This window comes from Pomacea canaliculata, linkage group LG2, assembly GCF_003073045.1.
Source record: "Pomacea canaliculata isolate SZHN2017 linkage group LG2, ASM307304v1, whole genome shotgun sequence".
Lineage (NCBI taxonomy): Eukaryota > Metazoa > Mollusca > Gastropoda > Architaenioglossa > Ampullariidae > Pomacea > Pomacea canaliculata.
Window position 1 is genome coordinate 3,869,167 of NC_037591.1, and position 22,292 is coordinate 3,891,458.

General features: G+C 39.4%; 3 protein-coding genes across 3 annotated transcripts; 1 reads left to right on the forward strand and 2 right to left on the reverse strand.

The window, feature by feature from the left end:
- Positions 1–1,265: 1,265 nt before the first annotated feature.
- On the forward strand, positions 1,266–10,274 carry LOC112556290 (E3 ubiquitin-protein ligase MIB2-like). The gene is made up of 17 exons (XM_025225143.1): positions 1,266–1,583; positions 2,178–2,403; positions 2,632–2,803; positions 3,054–3,331; positions 3,605–4,308; positions 4,697–4,804; positions 5,033–5,134; positions 5,481–5,679; positions 6,173–6,339; positions 6,695–6,843; positions 7,054–7,210; positions 7,389–7,543; positions 8,099–8,225; positions 8,759–8,867; positions 9,056–9,138; positions 9,348–9,493; positions 9,890–10,274. Exons 5-17 carry the CDS (start codon positions 4,153–4,155, stop codon positions 9,924–9,926), a joined length of 1,695 nt encoding a protein of 564 aa, XP_025080928.1. The 5' UTR covers positions 1,266–1,583; positions 2,178–2,403; positions 2,632–2,803; positions 3,054–3,331; positions 3,605–4,152; the 3' UTR covers positions 9,927–10,274.
- Positions 10,275–10,735: 461 nt separating this feature from the next.
- Positions 10,736–18,407, reverse strand: LOC112556291 (ankyrin repeat domain-containing protein 65-like). The gene is made up of 14 exons (XM_025225144.1): positions 18,011–18,407; positions 17,514–17,627; positions 17,161–17,262; positions 16,781–17,002; positions 16,187–16,332; positions 15,646–15,794; positions 14,775–14,931; positions 13,896–14,050; positions 13,584–13,713; positions 13,233–13,338; positions 12,536–12,624; positions 12,084–12,243; positions 11,376–11,728; positions 10,736–11,258 (listed from the first exon to the last, which is right to left on the reverse strand). The coding sequence occupies exons 5-13, from the start codon at positions 16,322–16,324 to the stop codon at positions 11,691–11,693; spliced, it is 1,122 nt and encodes a 373-aa protein (XP_025080929.1). The 5' UTR covers positions 16,325–16,332; positions 16,781–17,002; positions 17,161–17,262; positions 17,514–17,627; positions 18,011–18,407; the 3' UTR covers positions 10,736–11,258; positions 11,376–11,690.
- LOC112557600 (E3 ubiquitin-protein ligase mib1-like) lies at positions 16,781–20,444 on the reverse strand. Its single transcript, XM_025227567.1, has 7 exons — positions 20,246–20,444; positions 19,871–20,042; positions 19,633–19,739; positions 18,738–18,928; positions 18,011–18,412; positions 17,514–17,627; positions 16,781–17,002 (listed from the first exon to the last, which is right to left on the reverse strand). Exons 1-7 carry the CDS (start codon positions 20,442–20,444, stop codon positions 16,781–16,783), a joined length of 1,407 nt encoding a protein of 468 aa, XP_025083352.1.
- Between the last annotated feature and the right edge of the window lie 1,848 nt (positions 20,445–22,292).

The following is a 22,292-nucleotide window of genomic DNA, read 5'->3' on the forward strand; positions in this document are numbered from 1 at the left end:
GTCGATCGCTGTCATTGTCATCGTTGTCATTAACATATCAACAGCGGTTTTGGTGATGAAATTCTTTCCAAACCTTTTCGTTTGTAACAATGTTTCATCCAAAATATCTGCTTATGAAGATAAGACACAGTTTCTGTTATTTCATTTTTAGAATGGACAAGACTTGACATTTTACGTTTAGTTGTAGCGAAGACAGTCATAAAATATTGTTTGACAAGAAATCACGGAATATCATTGCCAGGACCCGCTGTTTAAGCTTAATGTTGCTCCTAAGATTTAAGATCTTGTTTTTCCAACAATGCTTATGTCGCCATCAATGACAATGTGTAGAAATTATTTGTAACAAATCACTTTTCTTTTTCGCTTGTTCAGATATCTTATGCTCATACAGACAGGCATTATTTTGCAAGCTTTTCTGTGGTGACAAAATATAAAAGTAAAAAGTGTATTGTTGTACCTTTTTGCATTTCTGCCTTGTTGACCTGACGCTTGACGAGCCCACAGGTTATAGTTCATTCCTTCAGCATAGGGCCGCTACAGCCTGTATATAAATAATTAAAACTTATTTACGAGAGGAATACGGTTAATGAACAACAACACATAGTATGTGTACTTCAACAGAACACATCAGTCAGATTTAGTAATCTCCTTATTTCTTTCACGCCTTCAAAAGATAATCACAACACAGTATGTATTTATAAATTTCATGAACCCGCTCACACACACTTATAACTCTACCAGATAGTTTATCATTTGTCTACTCCAAAATACATTCACACTGTATAACTATCACATTTAACACTTAATGAATGTCTCTTCTTGACAGATGCTTCCAAAGAAATTAATGCACCGCAATTTCCTCCAGTTACAAGGATATTCTTCGGTATACTTTTATATTCTGTGTAGCTCTTAAGATTTTCTGCATACACTAGACTACCCACGCAGTCTACACACAATATAATAAACTGTTACATGCCTTGTGACACGTGTAAAATTATATCACAGTCTGAAATTCAGGCCAGTGTACATTCCCCTCATGCACCTGTTTTTTGTTCACTGTTTTTAGTTTTGCCTGTTAAGATCCCATTATCAAAACAGCAAGCAGATGACTGTATTGGCAACAAGCCAGCAAACATTATCAGCAATGTGCAGGTCGACAATTGTTTGCTGGTTGTCAGGTACACAACATTTACACACGGGACTGATGACACTGCCAGAAAGCTGTGCTACTAACGTGGAACACAGAAGCTAGAAGTACTTTCAAGTTCTCCACTTTCCCCACACACTGGATGGAGGGTACGCTTCTTCTCCAAAGGAACATTTAACATATTTAAGCAGTAAAAGTTTGGACGAGAGAAAGAAATCTTTAAACACAACAGATTACGAGCTTTTAAAGAAGTTATGTCCCTTAGGATCCTACAGAAATTCCCGATTTCGAAGGCGGCTACTCATCTTGGCTCACGTGACTGCTGGGAGGTCCTTTTATCCTTATTAGCTGCATAATATTCAGCCCTCACTTTTAGGAGGAAGTCCCTGACTTACACACCACTGCCCCTCAAGATACAGGATACATCAGCAGTAAGGTAAGGCTCATATGTATAAAAGGGAAAGATTGAACTGCTGAGGTCCTACTTTAATAATGGGAGATAAATCATCTAAATCATGCCTATTTATAGGCAAAGGAAGAGAAGAAAACAAGTATAGTGTTTTTGCTGATACAATTTGTAATGATAAAGCAGAACAGATTTTTGATTCCCATGCTTTGGAGAAGATTTGTGATGTTTATTTCTGACAGTTTACTGTAAATCATCAGGAAGGACGACCGGAAATGAACCATAACCCTTGACATGCCACTTCATCGATTTGGTTCGAGAATAGATTCGACACAATTAAACTACTAATCTTTAGGTTTGACTTGTCTAACGATTGTAACGACGTATTTAGAGTCCTTGTTGTAGTTGAACCCTTTTTCAAGTAGGGAAAATCCGATTTGCTATATTTAGCACATGTTATTTTTATCTCTACAGCTACCACTTCATAATGGACAGAAACTGAAACGGAAAATAACCGGAAGCGTTAGAAAAATGATTAGCACACGACGTAAATTATATAATTAACAGTGTCTATAGCAACTAAAGGTTCCTGTAACCTTTTAATTTATTTATAATGACCTGTAGATTGCCGCAGTTGTTACCATGACGACTATTGTGGGCATGCGCGTGGTGCGGGGCCCTGACTGGGATGGGGAGGACAGTGACGGAGAGAAGACACCTGTGGGGACGGTGATGCAGGTGCTGGAGGAACATTCGGTGCGCGTGCTGTGGGACACAGGTGTAGAGAGCACGTGCAGAGCAGGGCGTGACGGCAAACTCGACCTCAGGATCTTCGACACAGCGCCTGTGGGTGAGTAGTGGCTGCAGTCCCTGTAACCAAATCAAAATCAAATCAAATCAAAACAGACTTTATTGTCTGCCCAGGAGGACAGAAATTTGTCTTTGCTCACATACCCATACAGACATTTAACACACATTTAACATCCTTCGCACTTATAATCCTCAGATTTTGGTTGATACAGTCAGTATTTGTTGCTCTGTTTCCGTTATTTTTTGAAGAAATGCACTGTCCTGATAGGTGTGCGACACCTGGGAGAGACCTGCGCCGTGTGTGGCGAGAAGGACGTGTGCGGGACGCTGTGGAGATGTCGGCACTGTGACGACTGTTGTCTGTGTACACAGTGTTACTGTGAAGACAAGCACGATGTCGACCATGAGTTCCTTCGTGTAGACACACCGGGCAGCAGCGGGTGCGTTTTCATTAACCTCTCTTGATGGAAACTGTTCTTCTTTTCTATTAGGGATTCTCGCTTGCCTAATATATTTTTGCGGATGAACACATGAAATCACAAACACATAAACACAAACACACTAATACACAGAAGGTTACATGTATGCAAATGAAATTGTCTTAATTCTACAAGTTAACTGTAACTAAATTCTGGAAAATATTTTAGAAAGAGACACACAAAAACAATATTTTTAACGTTTAATTTACAGAACAGTTGTGAACGCTCGAAAAAGCAGCCTCAAAGTGCAAGCAGTCGGCATTTTCCCTGGAGCAAAGGTCAGAAAGGTCACAAGGTACAACAATGAGGAGGTTTACGGATCAAAGGGTGAGGTCGAAGGTTACGAGACTGGAGTCCCATACAAATGTCGGAACATGCTCCGTGTTCGATGGTCTGATGACACTGTCGAGACCTGCTGTTTGGATGAAATAATTTGTGTTGAGACAGCGACTGGGACAAACTATTATAGAGATCATCTACCTTTGCTTGGTAAGATTATTTTAACGGCAAATGACCAAAGTCATATATCAACAAATGTGATAGCTGGCTTTGAATTTGATTTGACTGGAATGTATTTAATTCAGTGATTAAATTACTGTAATTGTTATTTTTTTCATACCGATATAGTTATAATTGTAATGCTCTTTATTTTATTATGTTTGTTTGGCATATTTCTTCAAGTCAAATCCTAGCGTCATATGACCTGGTAAAGCTTTACTTAATCTCTAGTTTATTTCAGTTAAAGATTTCCGATGTTTTTAGATGTAAGGATGTCACTACTCCTGGAAAGTCACCCAAAGCCCTGTGAGTCAGAGCTGTTCTCTGAAGATGATGGTACTCAGGAAGCTGCAAACAGTCATAACGCACCGTCCACCAGACCTGCCATGGTGCCAAGCAGCTCACATGATGATACAGGGGTCAAAGTTGATGGATCTTCGGATCTTTTGTCAGCAGACCGTGACGCAGAACAAGACTTGCTTCTGGAAAAGGGTTCACTCTTTCCCTTCAAACACGCAAAAGATACTAACGATGGAGAACTCTCACTCGAATCAAGCATGTGGCTGGACAAGACTTATGACACAAGCGACTACAACCTGATGAGAAACTGTGACACTGAGGTCACACATGATCTGTTGTCACCTCACGAGAGACAAACATTCAGCAATCAATGGAGGACAAGGGGAAATTTGCAGAGGGTCTCTTTGATAGGGAGGCTACTGGCCTAGAATGTGACACAACATCACAAGAATTTGTACAACCCATCAATCTTTCATTTGACCTCGCAAAGGATCGTGGGAAAAATCGAAATAATGGAGTGTAGCAGCGATGAAGAAGAGAAAGAAACAGACGATAAAGAAAGACAACTGGAGGTGGATGTTGGTGACAGTGTTGCAATCAAAGTGGGAGAAAGCAGGTTAGAAGAACTGCAGAAAGCACACGGGGGCTGCACTAAAGAGATGAAACAAGTAGGCCATTACTATTGTCTTCTCGATTAATTGGTGTGTCATCCGAATAGTGAGAAAGAAAGGTGGGAAAATTACTGGGGTTTGGTTAAATTATTGTGATTTGCATTGTATGTGAAAGGAAAATTTATAAAAACACGAAGGTTTAAATCAACTAAACACTGTGTATATTGCACATTCGATCTGATTGTTCATCTGTTTTTTTTCAAAAGTTTTTGTTTTATTGCCTTTAACTTTTTCTCTTGTATGTAGATTGATTTGTAATGTATACATGAAGATTTCTTCTTTTCCCGAAAGACCTAAACGTGTTTTTTAATATGAGGATTTGAACGTTTAACACTATACATCTTTGTTTTAAAAGACATCAGGTTGATAAATATTTTGTTTTCAGGCTATTGGCATGACTGGACGAGTTGTGATGAAATCCACAGAAGGTTCAGTACAGGTCGATTTTAAGTCCTTGGGACAGTATCCTTTCAGTCCAGAAGCACTCATTAAGGTACAAGCAAAAATAAGGAAAACAATAAATATACAATATTTAAATAAAAACAATAACTAAATGATTTAAAAGTTATTGCATCACTCATTCAGAAGACTCACCTCACTTGTCAAGGTAGCCAAAACTTTGTGATGCACATTTCTTTGTGTGGAAATATTTCTCTAGTTTGGGTGCGTTTGCCTGTTTCCCTTTGCCAGATTTCTTGTGCAGTTTCCTTTGCTTTTACAGGTAAGCCAGGTGAAACAAGGGGATATTGTTCGCATCAGGTCTGAAAAGGACCAGGTGAAAAATCTCAATCACCGGGTTGGCTGGAAAGATGAGATGACATTGGTAAGAATATCGAGATCAAACAAAGTTTAGATAATTCATACAGCTAAATCTCTTGTAGGTTAGATAGATAAATTGTTTGAAGAATAACTATTAGAACAGTTAAAGACAATGTCATTATCGTTATAAACGAAAACCAGAACTATGCAATAAGAAGTTTATTATTATTGCAATTAAGTTTAGTAAATGGTAAAGCAAAGAAATATGTTTCTGCAATCGTTGTGATTTTTTCATTGACAATTGTCTGACTGACAACAAATATTTTTTTTTAAATATCATTCCCATAAACATTGAACGAGTTTTGCACCCCACTATTATGTGTGTTTGTGTTTTGTGTGTGTGTGGCTAGACGCTAGGCAAGGTTGGCCGGGTGGCAAAGGTGGACAGCGATGGTGATGCTCTGGTCATCTTTGGAAGATCGGCCTTCCTGTACTCGCCTGCCTGTTGTATACCTGAACCTGATGCACAAACAGACTCACTGGTTGTCAGCAAGCAGATCGTACACAGGACTTCACCCAGTACCTCCGAGGTCAAGGATAGTGCCGTTCGTAAGCACCAAAGCGTCTTCTTGTCTACACACTTTTTATTTCTGTAACTAAACTTAACTTGTGGATGTTAATACCCAAAAATTGTCTCATATTTTTTTATGATCTTCATTTCCTTAATTAACAATGGGGTAAAAGCCTTGGTGTTACCGAGGTCGCAAGATCCTTAGGCTACAGATAAATCATCTAATAAACTTTTATCGGTACCGATGATCTCCAAAACGGTATTTTCCTTATTTTTATGAACTGGAAGAAAGTCCCACAAATAACTCAGAACCTCCTACATATCTTACACACGACCACAGGATTTATTCAAACGTTCATTAGATATCGTTTCACGATTTACATGTCCCAGTCTAGTCTCGATATCTTTAGAGATGTGCGATGCAATTTTTACTTACAATAAAAATCCACATATGAAAGTACTAATCATGTTTAATTGTTGCAAAGCGTGCTCTATCTTGACATTCTTATAACTTATACATTATTTGTGCAGAAGAACAGAATAAAGCCCTATTTCTAAAAATGAGGGAGATGGTTCTTGGGCAGAGTTCCATGTCATATATTGACCAGGAGGATCCGGTGGTGCGTCGTCTTTTCGATGCCATTTATGTGGGAGATGGTGAAACTGTGGCAAGACTTTGTCGCAAAAACAAGTCCTTGGTGAGCTTTCAAAATTCTCGGTTTAAATAATCTGAATTCTTTTTTACAGTCTCCTCCATTAACAGCAACATGTGTTGACTTGGAATTAATTGTTTACATATTGATGAACGTACAGGATTTGGTTCAGTGACTTGAAGAACTACTTTCTAATACATTTTGATGAATAGGTGGATCAGACTGGTTATGGCACTGAATTACCTCAATGTTTGGTCTTATGTCGGCTTTGTCAAGCTTTGTTATTACCATCCTCTTCCATACAGATGTTCTTATCTGGCTCCCACCAATCATTTATACACGTCCACCTCGATACCTGCGTCAGGTTGTGAGTTGCTTTGCGTTGTTTTCTCGTTCCCAGCTTGCCTCGCGCCACCAGCGGCTCACCCCCATCATGCTGGCATCAACACGACACTCTCTGGAAGTCGTAGAGCTCCTCCTCGACCTGGGGGCTGACATCAACACGTCCATTCCTCCAAACAAAACAGCCCTGGGAGCGGCGATAGAGTCGTAAGGAGAAAGTTTAAAATACAGAACTCTTCAAAACATTTGTAAATAAATTTGTCATTTCCGTAGTAGGATTGAGTTCTAAGTAGATATTAATACAGACGATACTAACAGGAGATATTTTATTTGTTCTAGTTCTCGTTATTGTGGTAGCTTATAAGACATATTAGATGTAGTGATTTCATGGCTGCGCTTTGATGTCACTTGCTTCAGGAAGCGCGACGAAATCGCCTGTTTACTGATACATCGAGGTGCGCACCTCAGTTATGTTGACAACAACAAGAGCTCCTATGTGCATTTAGCCGCATATTATGACATGGCCACAGTCATCGGACTTCTCGTAGCCCAAGGAGCTGACATAAATGCAAAGGTTGGAAACTGTGTTGGAGTCACGATGTTCAGGTTGTGTCACTAATATGTCAGTTGAAATATTTATATATTGACAAATGCTGTCTCCTCTAAAAAACTATTCTAAAGCTTATAGAAATGACAAGTGTATTTTACGGAACTAATTTCAAGAGAAGGCTTTTTTTTAATATTAAAACCAGGATAAAGACATGGACACTCCATTACTCATTGCCGTCCAGCGAGGATCACACCGAGCAATGGAGGCATTCCTGTCCATGTCTGGCATCGATGTGAGAACCAAAAACAACAGAGGCTTCAGCGCACTGCAGCTCGCATGTCAAGAGGGATACGCTCGGTAATTTCACATATAGGATCTCAAGAAAAGACAAAAGAAATATCTGTAACCTTAGGAACCAATATTTGTTACCTTAACAACAGTAATATTTAAGATCCAGAAAGAGAAATATGTAGGACTCAAAATACTTTCTCTAACATTTATAATACAAATACATTGAAAAATACTAAATAGGTTTACTGATTTTTTTCCCCGAAATGGTTATGTTGACCATCGGTCACATTAGAGCATGACATAAAAGGTCAACACACGCTATGCAAGAACATGAAATGTCTGCCTCCAGTTGTAGTTCTATCTTAGTAATTGTTCACGCTGACAGTATAGTCACCCTCACAAGTACTACAAGTTTGTACGCATTCATATTGTGGTTTGATATATAAACAAAGAGAGACGAGCATGACATTAAACTAATGTACCAGCAGGATACTGCAGAATTGGAGCAAGAAACAGCATTCCTGTGTTTTTCCTGTCCATTAGTTGACTGTGAATGTGGATAGCCGTGTGGATAAATAGGCGCTAGAGAACTATGCTACTACACTCTTTGTTTGCTGACAGTGAAGTAGAGAAGATGCTTGCCATCGACAAAAGTGGGGTCAACGACTTCTACCACGGAGTTTCAACTGCCCTTCACCTAGCCGCCATGTCAGATCAGACAGAGTGTGTGCGTCTCCTTGTCATCAACGTGAGTTACACTAACATCCTTGTTGTCCTTGTTGTCATCAACGTGAGTTACACTAACATCCTTGTTGTCCTTGTTGTCATCAACGTGAGTTACACTAACATCCTTGTTGTCCTTCTTGTCATCAACGTGAGTTACACTAACATCCTTGTTGTCCTTGTTGTCATTCAACGTGAGTTACACTAACGTCTTTGTTGACATGAACATGAGATGCACTAGCACCTTGTTTACCCTTGGAAAGGTGTTTAGTAACTGTGGCATATATAATCAAGAAACTACTACACTTACACAGCTGGACATACGCATAGATAGAATACCCAGAAAGATTTTTGTAATCCTAGAAACAAAATTATTTGTAGACAATCAACAGACAATAAATCACACAAATCTCGGACTTTTATCTCTCCATTTCTTCACTCTGAAATTCATTTTCTATTTATTTTTTGTAAGAGAAAAAACGTCAGAAAATAATTACTACCAAATAGCTTGTAAAGAAACTGATGATCACATTGATGGACTGCATAACATGGTGGCAGGGTGGCGCCAACGTCAACTTACATGCCAGCGGAATGATGTACAACTGTCCTCTTCATATTGCCTGCCACATGGCCAAACTCCAAACTGTTGAGGCGTTGCTTGAATTGGGTATGACCATAGTAAAACTTAACAAACATTGATAAATATACTACATAGAGTTATAGACTAAGGTTACAGAGTTACTGTCAAATTAGCAGTCGCCATCATCATCATCATCATCATCATCATCATCATCATCATCATCATCATCATCTCTGCTCATGTCCTCTTGTACATTTTAAACAGTCTTTTTGTAGGAGCTGATGTCAATGCCCAAGACAGTAGCGGCGACACACCTCTACATCTAGCGATTGGTGGCAGAATCAACAAAGACGACGAGGTTTGTCTTCCTCCAGTGGAACTTTTTTTCCTTTTTCGTAACCATCAGCATGTTCTCAAATTTTAGTTTCGTTAGAACGGCCTGCATTTTTAGACTTGTCTGGACGATAATTGCGTGAATATAAATTAATTGTATGAAATATTTAACAACTAGAGTGATATCATTATTAATTTGCTGTATATTTTTCATTATCAATATTTATTTCACAGAGTGAGTGTCAACTGCGTATTGTCATTGGCTGTATGCTAATTCGCAAGGGAGCTTATGTAGACGCAAGGAACAAAAAGGGACGTCACCCTTTCAACTATGGCTCTCAGCTAATTCGCGAAGGAATCGGAAGGTTCATCAGACAAAAGTAAAGCACTGGCTTGTTCAATTAGTTTTTCTTGTATGTGGAGAGAGAGTGACGAGCTTCATGAAGCATCATTTTGTGATGAAGACCATATTTTAAACATACACACACTCTCTCTCACACACTCACGCTCTCACACACTCCAACTATTGCATTTACTCTTACTGTAAGTCCGGCTGTTACTTCGACAGAGTAGTATGATGCATAAAGCCTAATAATATGGATAATGCTATAAAAATCATGCTATTTTGTAGAATGATGAATACGTAAGAGAGCATTGCTTATTAATGTTTCCAATTACTTCTCAGGAAGCATTGAAGGAAAATCCCAACGTAAGTTTGCGTGCATTAGTAAATAGTTTTTGCCTAATAAATAACAATTGACATCTTTATTTTTCAGCAAAGCTCTCGTCAAGTCTCGGTACAAGAATGGATAGGCGAGACGATACAGGATCGACACTTATCAAAGGGATAAGTCAAAAGATGATACATCAATGGAATTCCATCTAGAATCTGTGGACGTTTTGAAGCAACAGATACGGGGAGAGGGACCTAGTTTGAAATCTCTGTTACATCTGCTCTTCCCCCTTCTCTCTATGTCTGTGTGGGGTACAGCAGTGAAGTACCTGGGTACAGGAACGATACCTGTGTATACGACTAGTGACTTAGCCTGCAGGTACGAAGCAGATTTTGGGGTCATTGGCAGGATACTTGAGAGATTGATCGCCAGAAGGAGTGACCAAAACTTTGTAAATAGTACAGAAATAAAAATGTAACACACGGAACCCAGTTTGTTTGTGTTTTTGTTTTTTATTTTTTTTGTTTCGGTAAAATTTGAAATATTTTGAAGAGGGGACTGTAACAATTGATAATTGATTTCTTCTGAACTTGGTTCTTGCCTTCATCCTTTAATTCAATAATTTAAAATATTGCATTCTTCAGTGTAATGTTTCATATGACAATTGAATTTTGGGACAAAAGAGGTTAATAACATTTGCAAGTGTATTCTTAAAAAAAACAAAAGCATTCTAAATATTCTAGAAAATATTTCTCTTGCAATTTAGCAGTGTAAAATAGCTTTGTTGGTCGTTAAACAGAATGATCGTGTGTGTGTGTGCGCCCGCGAGTCAATATTATTGTAAACATGAAGAGTGATCGGACAAGCTTTCAGCCATGGTAACTTGTGGCTGCACAACTTACCACTGACATATAAGTTTGCTTAAACCTCATAACTCCGTCACGAACAGAAGTAATTACATGGAAAGCTTTATTTACATAAATAAAAAAAGAATCAAAGTTGATGAAAGATAAATCCACTCAGTTTGGATTCTCTTTGACTGTTCCCATGAAGCTCTTTCTTTTCTTTTGTCTTAATTAAGTATTTGACTGCTTTACCTTACACTTTTTGCAAAGGTTAAACATTTTCTCTAATCACCATCTGCAATAATAACACAAAGCATTTACTATTTCATTTTTACAGGAACAGTAACTTTCCCTTGGTCAGCTGTTTGTCGTGACTTAATAAGACAATGCCACGATTTCTCTGTTACCGGAAGTCATTGATGCAACCAAATAAAAGGATATTACATATTAATGAATTCACTCCATTTTAACTCTTTACAGCTCAGCATGTGAGTAAATGAGCTTTTTCGATTAAAAGTATTTTACTGAACTTAAACGAGTTTTAAACAAAGGATTAGGGAATCAAGAACGCCGTCATCAGGTTCTTCCTTCTTATTGCTTATTCCCTTCCTCGCTGATGTCGTCATCTGAAACAGATGATAAAAACCTATAAACATATTTTGAAGAAAAAAGGAAATTTAACGGAAGTCTCCCTAAGTCCTGTGATAGTATAAAGCATGCGCGTGCCTGTGTTATTGTGTTACCTGTATTATCCACCTCCTTCTCGTCGATGTGCACGTCACACACGGGACAGGAAGTGAAGGTGGTCACACACTTCTGACAGACGCTCTTGTGTCCACATGGCTGAAGCGTGACGTCAGACATCCGGTCACAACTGGGGCACTGCAGACTGACCCCCTTGAGGAGGTCCTGCATCAGGGCAGCATCGTGCTGTTTGCTGCATGCACCTGACCCTGGGGTCGGTGAGGTCAAATCAGCAGCTCCAGAGTCCTCCGAGTCCACTGCAGTGAGGGTCGTAGTCATGGGTGAGGGGTCAGAAACTGGGTTCAAAGCCAGGGCTATGTCGGTATTACCAAAAAGCAGAACAGCATCCCCCCTGATAAGCAGAAAAGAGCACATGTGCAATTTTTCGGCAAAGAATATCTTTCTTTTCCTCCTCTTTCGCGCTCATTTGCAGACCGCAATGTTTTAACACGCTCGAGAAAGGCAACTTTGAACTCGAAATAGTTTATCTGGTTACCAGAAAAACTTTTGATCTGTCAAAGTTGATAATTACTAAATCTGATAATTTTATTTACTTATTTTATTTAATATTTACTCTTCAGTAATTACTACTTTACTATATTTATTAACAGCTCCATTTTACTATTATTGTCCCTTGTCCCCCTATTTTTAATAATCCTCCTCCCTCATTTGGCTTTGAACAAAATTTTATCAGAAATTCGTCCTACATTTCATCAATGTACTTCTGGACAGCTGTTCTGACTGCGGTTTCTGCGTAGTCCATGGGAGTCTGGCCGCTGTAGTCCAGAACATCCACAATGGCCCGCTGTCAATCAACAAACGCGCCATCCGTATGCACTCGTCCTCTGTCATTTCTTTGTCCACACTCTAAAAGCAAGTAAATACATTAATGTTAATTATAACCCCGAAACAAATGAGAATTAATGCTTCTTCGAGACAGGACCAGTGTTTTTCTGCAAGAATTTTTCTTGAAGAGATTAGTAAATAGCACGACTTTTATCCTTTAGTGTTATAAAGACATCTTAACAAGTTATCTTAGTAGAGTTGTAGAAAAAAGGCCAGAATAAGGAGATTAAAGATATCTTTTGTCATATTTTACACTGATGTGATGAACTCTCTCCACTTCAACCAGTTCGAGAGTCAGGACTAAATGAAATACCTCTGATACTCGCTTATCTTCTGGGACCTTTCCCATGGCCAGGTGTAAAGGTGTGCTACCATAGATATCTGTTGCATTGACATTGGCACCTGAAAATATCGTTTACATTTGTGTAATATATTCCCTTTCACCGAATAATGAGCAATTTTGCCTTGTATATTTGAAATACTAGTAGAACTCCATGTCCTCTTCGAATGATTGACTAAAGCTCAACACAAGACATTTGAATGGGAATTTTAACAGCAAACATACACAGCATACAATTCTACATGCCAGGGTTTATTTTTTACTTTATTCCCGTCTTATGGCCAAATTAGGGGAGATAACCTCTAGTTTTCCTAGCCGTAGAGCAGCATTTTTTATCTCCCCTAATTCAGCTGACTAGGTTTGGGAAAAAACTATTTTACTACCTGCTTACTACTGAAAATGATTTAACAGTGTACTGTAGAGCCCAGAACCTGTTGGAACTTAGTTCTACTAGGGTTGATATATTTGGTTTTGGTGAAAGTGTGACATGATTTTGTAGGCTGAACATGCGACGCTGTGTAAATTAAGTCCCAGGTTTAACTGGTAGCAGTCTTCACGTAGACGATGATTTGAGAGCTGCTCACACAACGAGTAAAACACAGTTTTATTAACAGATATGTTTAGGATAAAAGCTGTTTCTAAATTTCTCTGCTGGAACCGAAATACTGACCCATCTCTATGAGGCACTTTGCAGCCCGGAACTGTCCTCTCTTGCATGCCAGATGCAGGGGAGTTAACTGTCGACGCCCGTCACCATGGTCAACAATAGCTCCTCCCTGTGGTCACCACATCAAAAGAACAATATTTAGTATAGTTTGGAACAATGTTTCAGAAAGAAGTCTGATGGCGTGAAGACGACTAGCTCACTCTTAGCACAAGTATCAGCAGACCTCCGCCATGGTCTGGACACTTCTAGTTCATGTTCATCAACAGGACTAGTGCTTTATAGTAGATAACATGGAAAGTGTTAATTTATATCAAAATAAGTAGCAGACCTATAACAAGACAAAAGGATTTATACCAGTAAAATCAACAGCCCCACACACTCCACGTGGTCGTTGTTGGCAGCGATGTGCAGGGCCGTGTACTCGCCATTCATTCTGTCGTCGATGTAAGGATGGTCGTCAGCGTCCAGGATCATCTCCACAGCGCTGGAATGTCAAAAAATCTCTTCAACTTTCTCTGTTTCAGTCCATTTCACAATCATACTTCGCTACTAATTAAAGAATTTGTCAAAGTAATGCAGGGGAAAGGGGAGATTACTCGTTATCGAGTATTGTTTGATATGTTAAGTCTTCAAAAGTGTTTTAAAGATGTAACAAGTTTAGATTACATAGACCGGCCACGCAAGCAGGCCTGGTGTAGAATGTTGAAGCCTCTCCCATTAAGAGCATGTTTGTTCAGGGTAGGCTCCTGAAGAAGTATTTGCACCGCCTGGTCCTTCCCTTGATTGATAGCTTCGAATATCGGCGTGTCCCCAACAAAGTCCTTTGGTATGACAGTTGAAAAATATTGCAAGCAAAAATTAAGCTGCTCTGTTAGACTGGCAAGAAAACTAGAATGATAATAAGTGAAAGATAATGTATAAAACAACTATTGGTACATATCATCAAATACATTACAGCTACTTCTTTAACAAGCCCGGTCTCTCATACCGGGTAAAACAACAAAGAACAAAGGAAAAAAATTGGCAAAGTAAAAAAAAAAAAGAAATAGGCGGATTATTCTCTAAGAACTTAGTTTCACGACGTTCATGAAATAAGAGTCACATAACGATAAAATAGATAAAATTATTCTTTCATATCAGATGTCTGACAACTATAAAATTCTCTCGAGACCGCTTAGTCATTATCGTGAATAATTATTTTGTAAAAAAATATAAACATAGTTATGCGGAACAGTCAGTAATCCTGAAATCCCTGAAAAACCCTGAAATCCGTAGATCAGCATTGTCTCCATCTTGGTAGTGACACTGGTCTTATGTTCTTTGCTTTTTACTTTGCGATTTATTACTACATCCAAAAAGGTCAACATATTTGTCGTGCAGTGATGTTGATGTCGATGTCGTTACTACCAAGGTCTACTGTTTGTCTACACACCAGACATCAGGTCTACTGTTTATCTGTACACCAGACAACAGGTCTACTGTTTATCTGTACACCAGACAACAGGTCTACTGTTTATCTGTACACCAGACAACTCTGGTTCTCACCGTGGCGTTAACATCGGCTCCAAGGGCGATGAGTCTAGCGATGACTGTCGTCATGCCTCTGATGGCCGCAAAGTGCAATGGCGTCTGATTCTTTCGACTGGACGCCTTCACATCCGCTCCTTTGTCAATCAGGTGAAGGGCAGCTCGCTCTTCGCTACTGTGTACAATACAGAAAACTTTAATTTATTCTTTTATATGCCGCAAATAGCTCTATGATACAACATTGATACTTACAGATATACGTACACATACATACATCAACAAAGAGACTTTTACATTGACACAAGTATGAGTACAAGGACACAGAAATAGATGTACGCATAAATACAAACATTTATACACTCATTCAAATCGGTATGCGCTCATACAAATGATTCATTAAATCAAGATAAAATAATAATATATAGGTATTTCCCATTTATCTGAAACTAATGACTCATAGATAAATCTGGTTGTTACTACCTGTAGCCAAACAACCAACATTTTACCACATAAGATGACGATGTCTCGGTATCATGGATGGACAGCCATCATATTTTTATAAGCTATCAATATTACATACTTTTATATATTTCAAACTGATTCATTTCTTTAAGTTCACAACTGAAAAGGTAAGTGTCAATCAGTCTACTTCCCAAACTGGTTTATATGACATTTGGAGTGGTAAAACAAGCCAGTAGTTATTTTTTTTAATCAGTGATGCTTTAAGATTCTCGATATTAATCACTAAAAATTCACAAGAGCTGCGGCCCCTCGATACTTTCAAAGTCCCATTTATTTCTAGAGAACTGGAGCCCATTTTTGTCTCACCACTTTTAGTAAGAGAATCCTATTTTCACAAAATTCAGTAGAAACACTGTGATGATCTCACCCTTCTATAGCTCTGTGGAGAGCAGTCCTCCTCTTGCCGTCCTTGCCGTTGATGTCGGCGCCCAGGTCCAGCAGCGTGTCCATCACATGGATCCTGCCACAGTGACCAGCGTAGCCTAGCGGTGTCATGCCCTTGTGGACTGCTGTCAGCTGACACAAAGATACACAACATCATGACACCAACCGACTCCACTTCTTCCTCAGGCACAGTAAAGAATAATATTACAAATTATGTAAAGTTTCAAATAAAAATTTCTCTGATATTCGCTAAGCTGATTCTACATGATGTAATAAGCGGTTTGAAAAATGTCATCAATTTGTCATTGATCTCTGCATCAGCATTCGTTAATTCTATTGAACATCGCTATACTAAATCCCCTTTACAAACATCTAGATTATTTTCTGCCAAATACTTGATTATTTGACTTTAATACTCAATAGCATCTAACCAGAGGCGCCAAACTAAAAAATTACAGTTTTTGTGCAGTCATTCCTAATCTGTTCGCTGTATCTGTTATTAAGGTAAATAAAGATGTTCTTACCAGGTGACGGTTAGCTTCTACCATCCGCCGCACAGACCCTGCGTCTCCGACATTAATTTTTAAAAACAACTGCTGGACCCTGGGGTCACTGTTGTCCTTTCCGCTGCTGTCATCTCCCTCTAGTCCCAGTAAACGCATCAAAGGATCTGAACAGGAACACGGAAATGTACAGTTAGAGTTAACACAGGGAGGAATACGGCATTCTGTTCTACATAACTGTCACTTCTATTTTTCTGTAACTCAGCCCAGAAAGAACACTTGTGTCACGAGTTGCGAGGTGGACTTTTGTCGGAATAAAACATATTCAGATTGAAAAAGTTCAAGTGAAAAAGACTGGGAAGAATGTTATCTTCTGTATATTAAAACTTGAGTTTATTTTAGTGCCCCTTTTAATCTTAAGACAAATGAAGCTAGATATTTATGTATGTACTGTCCATTATTGTTTATATTTGATGTAGACAGTCCACTACTTATCTACAACTCTCTAGCAACTTACTTACATATGTCGACTTGCGTATTATAGAGTAAAATATTTACGATTTAAGCCAGCTGTCATGAATGGACTGACAAACTTCTGTTGATATGACCACCTACCTAAGTCACTGTCGTTGCCTGTTCCTCGAGGAGGTTTGAGAACATCCCTAGATCACTCAAAAGGTTTCTGTCTGGTCGCTCTTCTGGCTTCACGTCATCCAAAGGTGCGCCGAGTGCCGGCAGCAAACAAGCAGCATGGAACTTCCACTCCTGACTGCCAATCCTCACCGTCACGTGACCACTGCTGTCCACGGCGCGCACTCGTCCCACCTTTCCACAAGCCTTCCAATGAAAAGATGTCAGGTGTCAGAGATGAATGGAACCAAAGGAACTCACAGCCTTGCTGACAAAACAAAGCTGTAAGGTGACAATAAAACAACCACACACTATTATTTTTATTAAAAATTACCATTTTGCATCAATATATTGTCTGACTTTACCTTGTCCATATTCTCACTCCATCCTAGGCTCTTGTTTAGGAACGTCACTTGCTGGACGTCACGCCTCACCCGAACAACGTCGCCTTCGATGAAAGATGTGATCTGTGATGACAGACGATAAAATATTGAGACTTTGTCGAGACAAAGCAAAACTTAAAAAGGCTGAAACTGCTTACATCACAAAAAGCGAAATATACAAGCTGTTTACAGATAAGGAGCAACTAGTCACAAGAAAAACGTTACAGAAAATTGGGTAGAGGATGCAATAACAAGGTAAGAGAAATTCAGTATCACCACAATAAAAGAATGAGAACTTGGCTGTACATGGTTGTATAAAAGAGATGGGACCTCACCTTCACCAGGACCGCAGGGTTGAGCCTGTAGCTCTGTTTCTCTGTGTACTTCACACTCACTGCCGGCGTCTGTAGGCTGGGAACAGCAGTCACCACACCTTCGATCCCAATGCGCTGTAAAAAAAAATCAGAAGTTTATTTTTCCTGATGATGTTTCTTGAAGATTCTAATACATTTCTTAGTACTTATTCTAAAAGCACATCCTTTATTTTTCTATCCATCCATCCCATTTTCAGGCATTGAGTCAGCTCCATAGAATCTAGAATAAATTTTGCCAAGAATTCCGGCTGTGTTAATCAGCCACTCATATAATTTCCACTAAAGTTAAATTGGTTGCGCAGAATTTAACCCAGTTTACTCTTTTTTTGTTGTTGTTGTTGTTGTTGTTCTGCTGCTGCTTTCCATAATTTTCTTCAGATTAATCAACTGACAGACTGGGTAGAGCTTGACTAAGCTCAAACATCTTAACGGAAGATAGGTATGCAACTTATTCTTACACTGATCATGCCTTTGGTACAACCGCCAAAAGTCTGCTGGAGCTTCACCAGTCTCTCCTCATCAACTCCGATGATAACTTTGTCTCCGACCAGCAACAGCTCGTCCTCTTCTATGACACTGTCTGTGATGGCGGTTCCACTGGCCTCTCTTCCCAAAATTTCATTTCCACCAATCGGCATGGTTCGACCTTTCGAACTCGCACTTCCGGAACTCCTGCCGCTGCTAGACGAAGACAAAGTCGAACTGGCGAAGGTGTTGGTGTTGGTGTTGGTACTAGAAGTGGTGACAACACTTGCTGAAGTGGTCGTTGATGTTGAGACAAAAGGAGAGGACGTGTTTGTGCCAGACAAGGTTGTTTCCCCGCTGATGGCTGGAGGGGAGGAAGTGTAGGCCTTCCACTGCTAACGCAAAGGGATTTCTGAGGAATCTGAAAAGATGAAATGCTGTGGAATTTAGTAGCAATTCTCACATTTGCTCTCGATAACTCAACATGTAAGACGAAAACTGAAAAAATAGAGAGTTAAATAATTGTCATTTTTTTCAAGAACCACAAAAGAAGCATTAATTCAGTTAAGGGACTTATATAGCAACAATTGAAAACCAAATTTAGTTTTTGCTTCTAGAAGCAGCTTCCTCTGACTCAGATGACGAATCTTGCATTTCCTGCTCATTAATCACCCTGAAAAAATTGGATGATAGATGGTAGAATAAAGCTTTCTAACCCACGAGCTGCAGATGATCCCTGTAGTAGAAAGGTCCGATTTCCTCCTCCACGCACGTGAGGTCCACCTGACCCTGGAAACCCAGGCGATAACTGTTGACGACACCGTTGGGCCAGGCCACCCGCACCAGGTTTCTCGTGGAGCCCGGGGCCACGTTCTCGAAGGTCTGAACCTCACCCTGGGTACCCGGTCCACCTGAGCAGAAAGACCATATCTTGCTTGTTGACTTCTTTGGAGAAGATTTAACAACAGTGGAAAACGTGTCTTTTTTGGTGGTTGAGGTGATTGTGGTGGTGTAAGTGTGAGGTGCTAGACCGATGGTGAGGTATTGTATGATTGGTTATCTATTGGATACCAAAGTTCTGTATTCGTTCAGTTGTTAATCATCACTACACTTTTTTCCATTCCAAGCGTTGTCCCATTTTTTTCCTGTCGTCTTGGTTGATTTCTTCAATTTGTCCTGACTATTGTTTTTGTTAGAATTAATATTATTTGGAAAGCGCCAAGAGCTTGTTTAGGGCTGGTATATGGATCTATATAAATAATCTTTATCATTATTAAAATTGCAAAAAAAAAAGTTATACACAGCAATGAGCCATCATTTTGACACAAGTGATTTTTCAAATACCACCACCACTATCATAATCATCAACAGCAGCAACAACAACAGCAACGACAATAGCATGATACAGCATGGTTACGATTAAAAGGTTTGGTTCCAAGTTACAAACAATTTTCTCTGTGAGAAAATTTCATAGCCCTTGTTTAACAATAGTTTGACATACCTTTTAAATGTTCTTTCCAATGCCAATGTTTTTTTTTTCTTTTTTTAATTGTATTTGTTTAGAAACAAAGAGTAATAGTGGGGAAAAGTGAGAGGGTGAGTAATAGAAACCTACCATCCTGGTCTCCCCAAAGCCAGTGCTTCCCTCGTGTGACCTTTGACCCTTCGAAAATCCCCATCGCTCTCATTTTTACACTTGTTTTTCTCTGCTTTACCTCCTTCCTGCAAAACAACAAAAAAAAAAAACCATCACAGATGATGATGATGATGATAATGATGACGACGACGATGATGATGATGATGAGGAGGAGGAGGAGGATGGTGGTGGTGGGGATGATGATGATCTTTCTTACCCATTACTTTTGAAAGAATCGATTCGCAGAAATCTGTGGCGTATGTCGTGCTTGTCCTCCGAGTAGCATTTAGAGCAAAGGTCATATCCGGTACATTCTTTGCATCTCCACAGAACTCCATAAATGTTCTTCTCCCCACATTCTTGACACTTTGTATTCGGATGGCGAATGCCTGCAAAAAAAGTCAGTCAGTTAGTCAATCAACCTTTCAATATATCGGTTAATCTATCAGCGATCTCTATAATCTCTATATTTACAAAAGACGGCTGCTGTTTCTGTTAAGACTTTATTTTGTGTTCTAGATTACCTTTATAATGTACAAGCCTGTTATTTAAGCTGAAAGTAGCAAACACAAATAAACTAGTCAATAAATACCTCTTTGACCCGTGTCAAATATCCTGAGGTCAAACTTCCCGTCAGCCCCCGCCCTGTAGGTGCTCTCCTGACCCTTGTCCCACAGCACGCGAACTTTCCCGTCGCTTAGCAACTCAGTAATGGTTCCTAGGTGACCTTCGCCCCCGTCAGCCTCGCCCTCGTCCCAGTCAGGGCCGCGCAACACCCGGTAACCTGCCATCACTGGGTGCCCAGTGAACAACCAATGAGATATCACGTGATCATTATGTCACAGTCTATGACCTGGTGACCAACTTGTACACTGAAAAATATTATGTTTACTGTGCTTATGAGATTTTCTTTTAAAAAATATATTTTATAATTTGTCTTAGCTGCAGTCCGCAACATTCTAACACAGACAATTTACAGGACTAACGATGTGGCTGTCGTGTCTGATGGAGTCGTTGTTGAACTTACCCAAGAATTTACCAAAGGAATGATGATGATGTTTGCTGATGACATACTAGCATCTGGCCGCAGTTCGACAAACTGCCACATGGAAAACGCACCACATGTTCAACTTGTAAGTGAACACCACTATATCCGCGTTTATTCATCCCATTCTTCACTAAATTTGTTGTGACTTGGCCTGCGTGTTTGGAGTTTGTTACAGGCCAGCTACAGACCTTCCAGTTTAGAGAACGACCCGCAAAAATAAAACTTTGTCCACTTTTGATATATGTGAAGTGGGTGGCGTTTGTGTGAAAGATATAGAGCATGTGTTGGAGTGTGTCCGTTTGCACCTGTGTGTGTGTGTGTGAGAGAGAGGGGGCGACTTATGGGTGTGTAAAAGTATGCTTAGTTTGTGAGCGAAAATAGCATATTTGCTCGTCTTTAGCACTTGTTTTTATTTATTTTCTTTCTTAAATTTTCATGATATTTGATAAGGTATTATAGTGTAGTATAAACTATTATGGTTTAATTATGATATTATAATACCATTGGTTCTTTTCACATGTCCTTCTGTTTTGATAACATAAGGGACGTCAGTCCCCTTTGACAAAAGGAAATCCTAACCCTGCACTTGCCTATAACATCGTAGAGTTCACGAAATTATTTTACTCTTTTAGTTTGCCGCTCGTGCAGAGACTCTCAGTACAAACAAGTAATGTATTACATTATGCATTCATTCACACGATCCGTCTATGACAGCGGAAATTTCCGAAACTAGCAGGTTTTGAAAAATATGAGTGGCCGAGTAATTAGGTAAGTGTGAGCTCATAGATATAAATAAACACAAGCTAATGAGGAAACAATAGTTTGTAAATATCACTGGAAAATATCAGAGTCTTGGTGTATGTTAGTGTTTAAAAGCTATAAATAAAAACACAAATAAAGTCAGTAGAACCGACATGTTGATTGTGCGTCGACGCTAAATATAGTCTGAGACAAACGCGTGCAAGAGAATGTTATGTGAACGAGTGATGAAGTGAACAAACGATTCTCTCTCTAAAGCACACACACACACAAGTAAACGTGCTTACCTACACCCGAAACTACAAAAATTCCAAGACCAATAACTCGGTTACTAATTCTGTGGCCTGAAGTGAGGTGACAAGTACTTCAATCAGAAAATCATTCAGAAACATTATTACTACTATTTGTCCAGTCTGAAAATCTCAAAAAGTCTGCTTTCTCCTGGCCAGTGGAGAGAGTCATGAGACTTTGCTAGTTTGTTTTGCAGGCTGGATAATGTGGACATGTTACATTCTGCTCCTCGTCTCCCTTCAATCTTGCAAATGCATGAAGACAAACTAATGTTCAGATATGACCTGTCCAGACTATGTTGCTAGCAAAAATGAATGAAGAGGTCTTAAGAATCTCCCATAATTTTTGCTTGAATAGGCTGCATCCGGCCATCCTAATTACCGCCCATAATGATTTCACTCGCGAAAAGTGAACGCTACAGGCTTGTAGCCGACCTCAACATCACACCGGTCAACAAGAAAAGAAATGTTCAGTTTCGTGAACTTACCGTTCACAAGGCAGAAAATGAATTTTCCATCATCTTTACAACTGGGAATGGAGG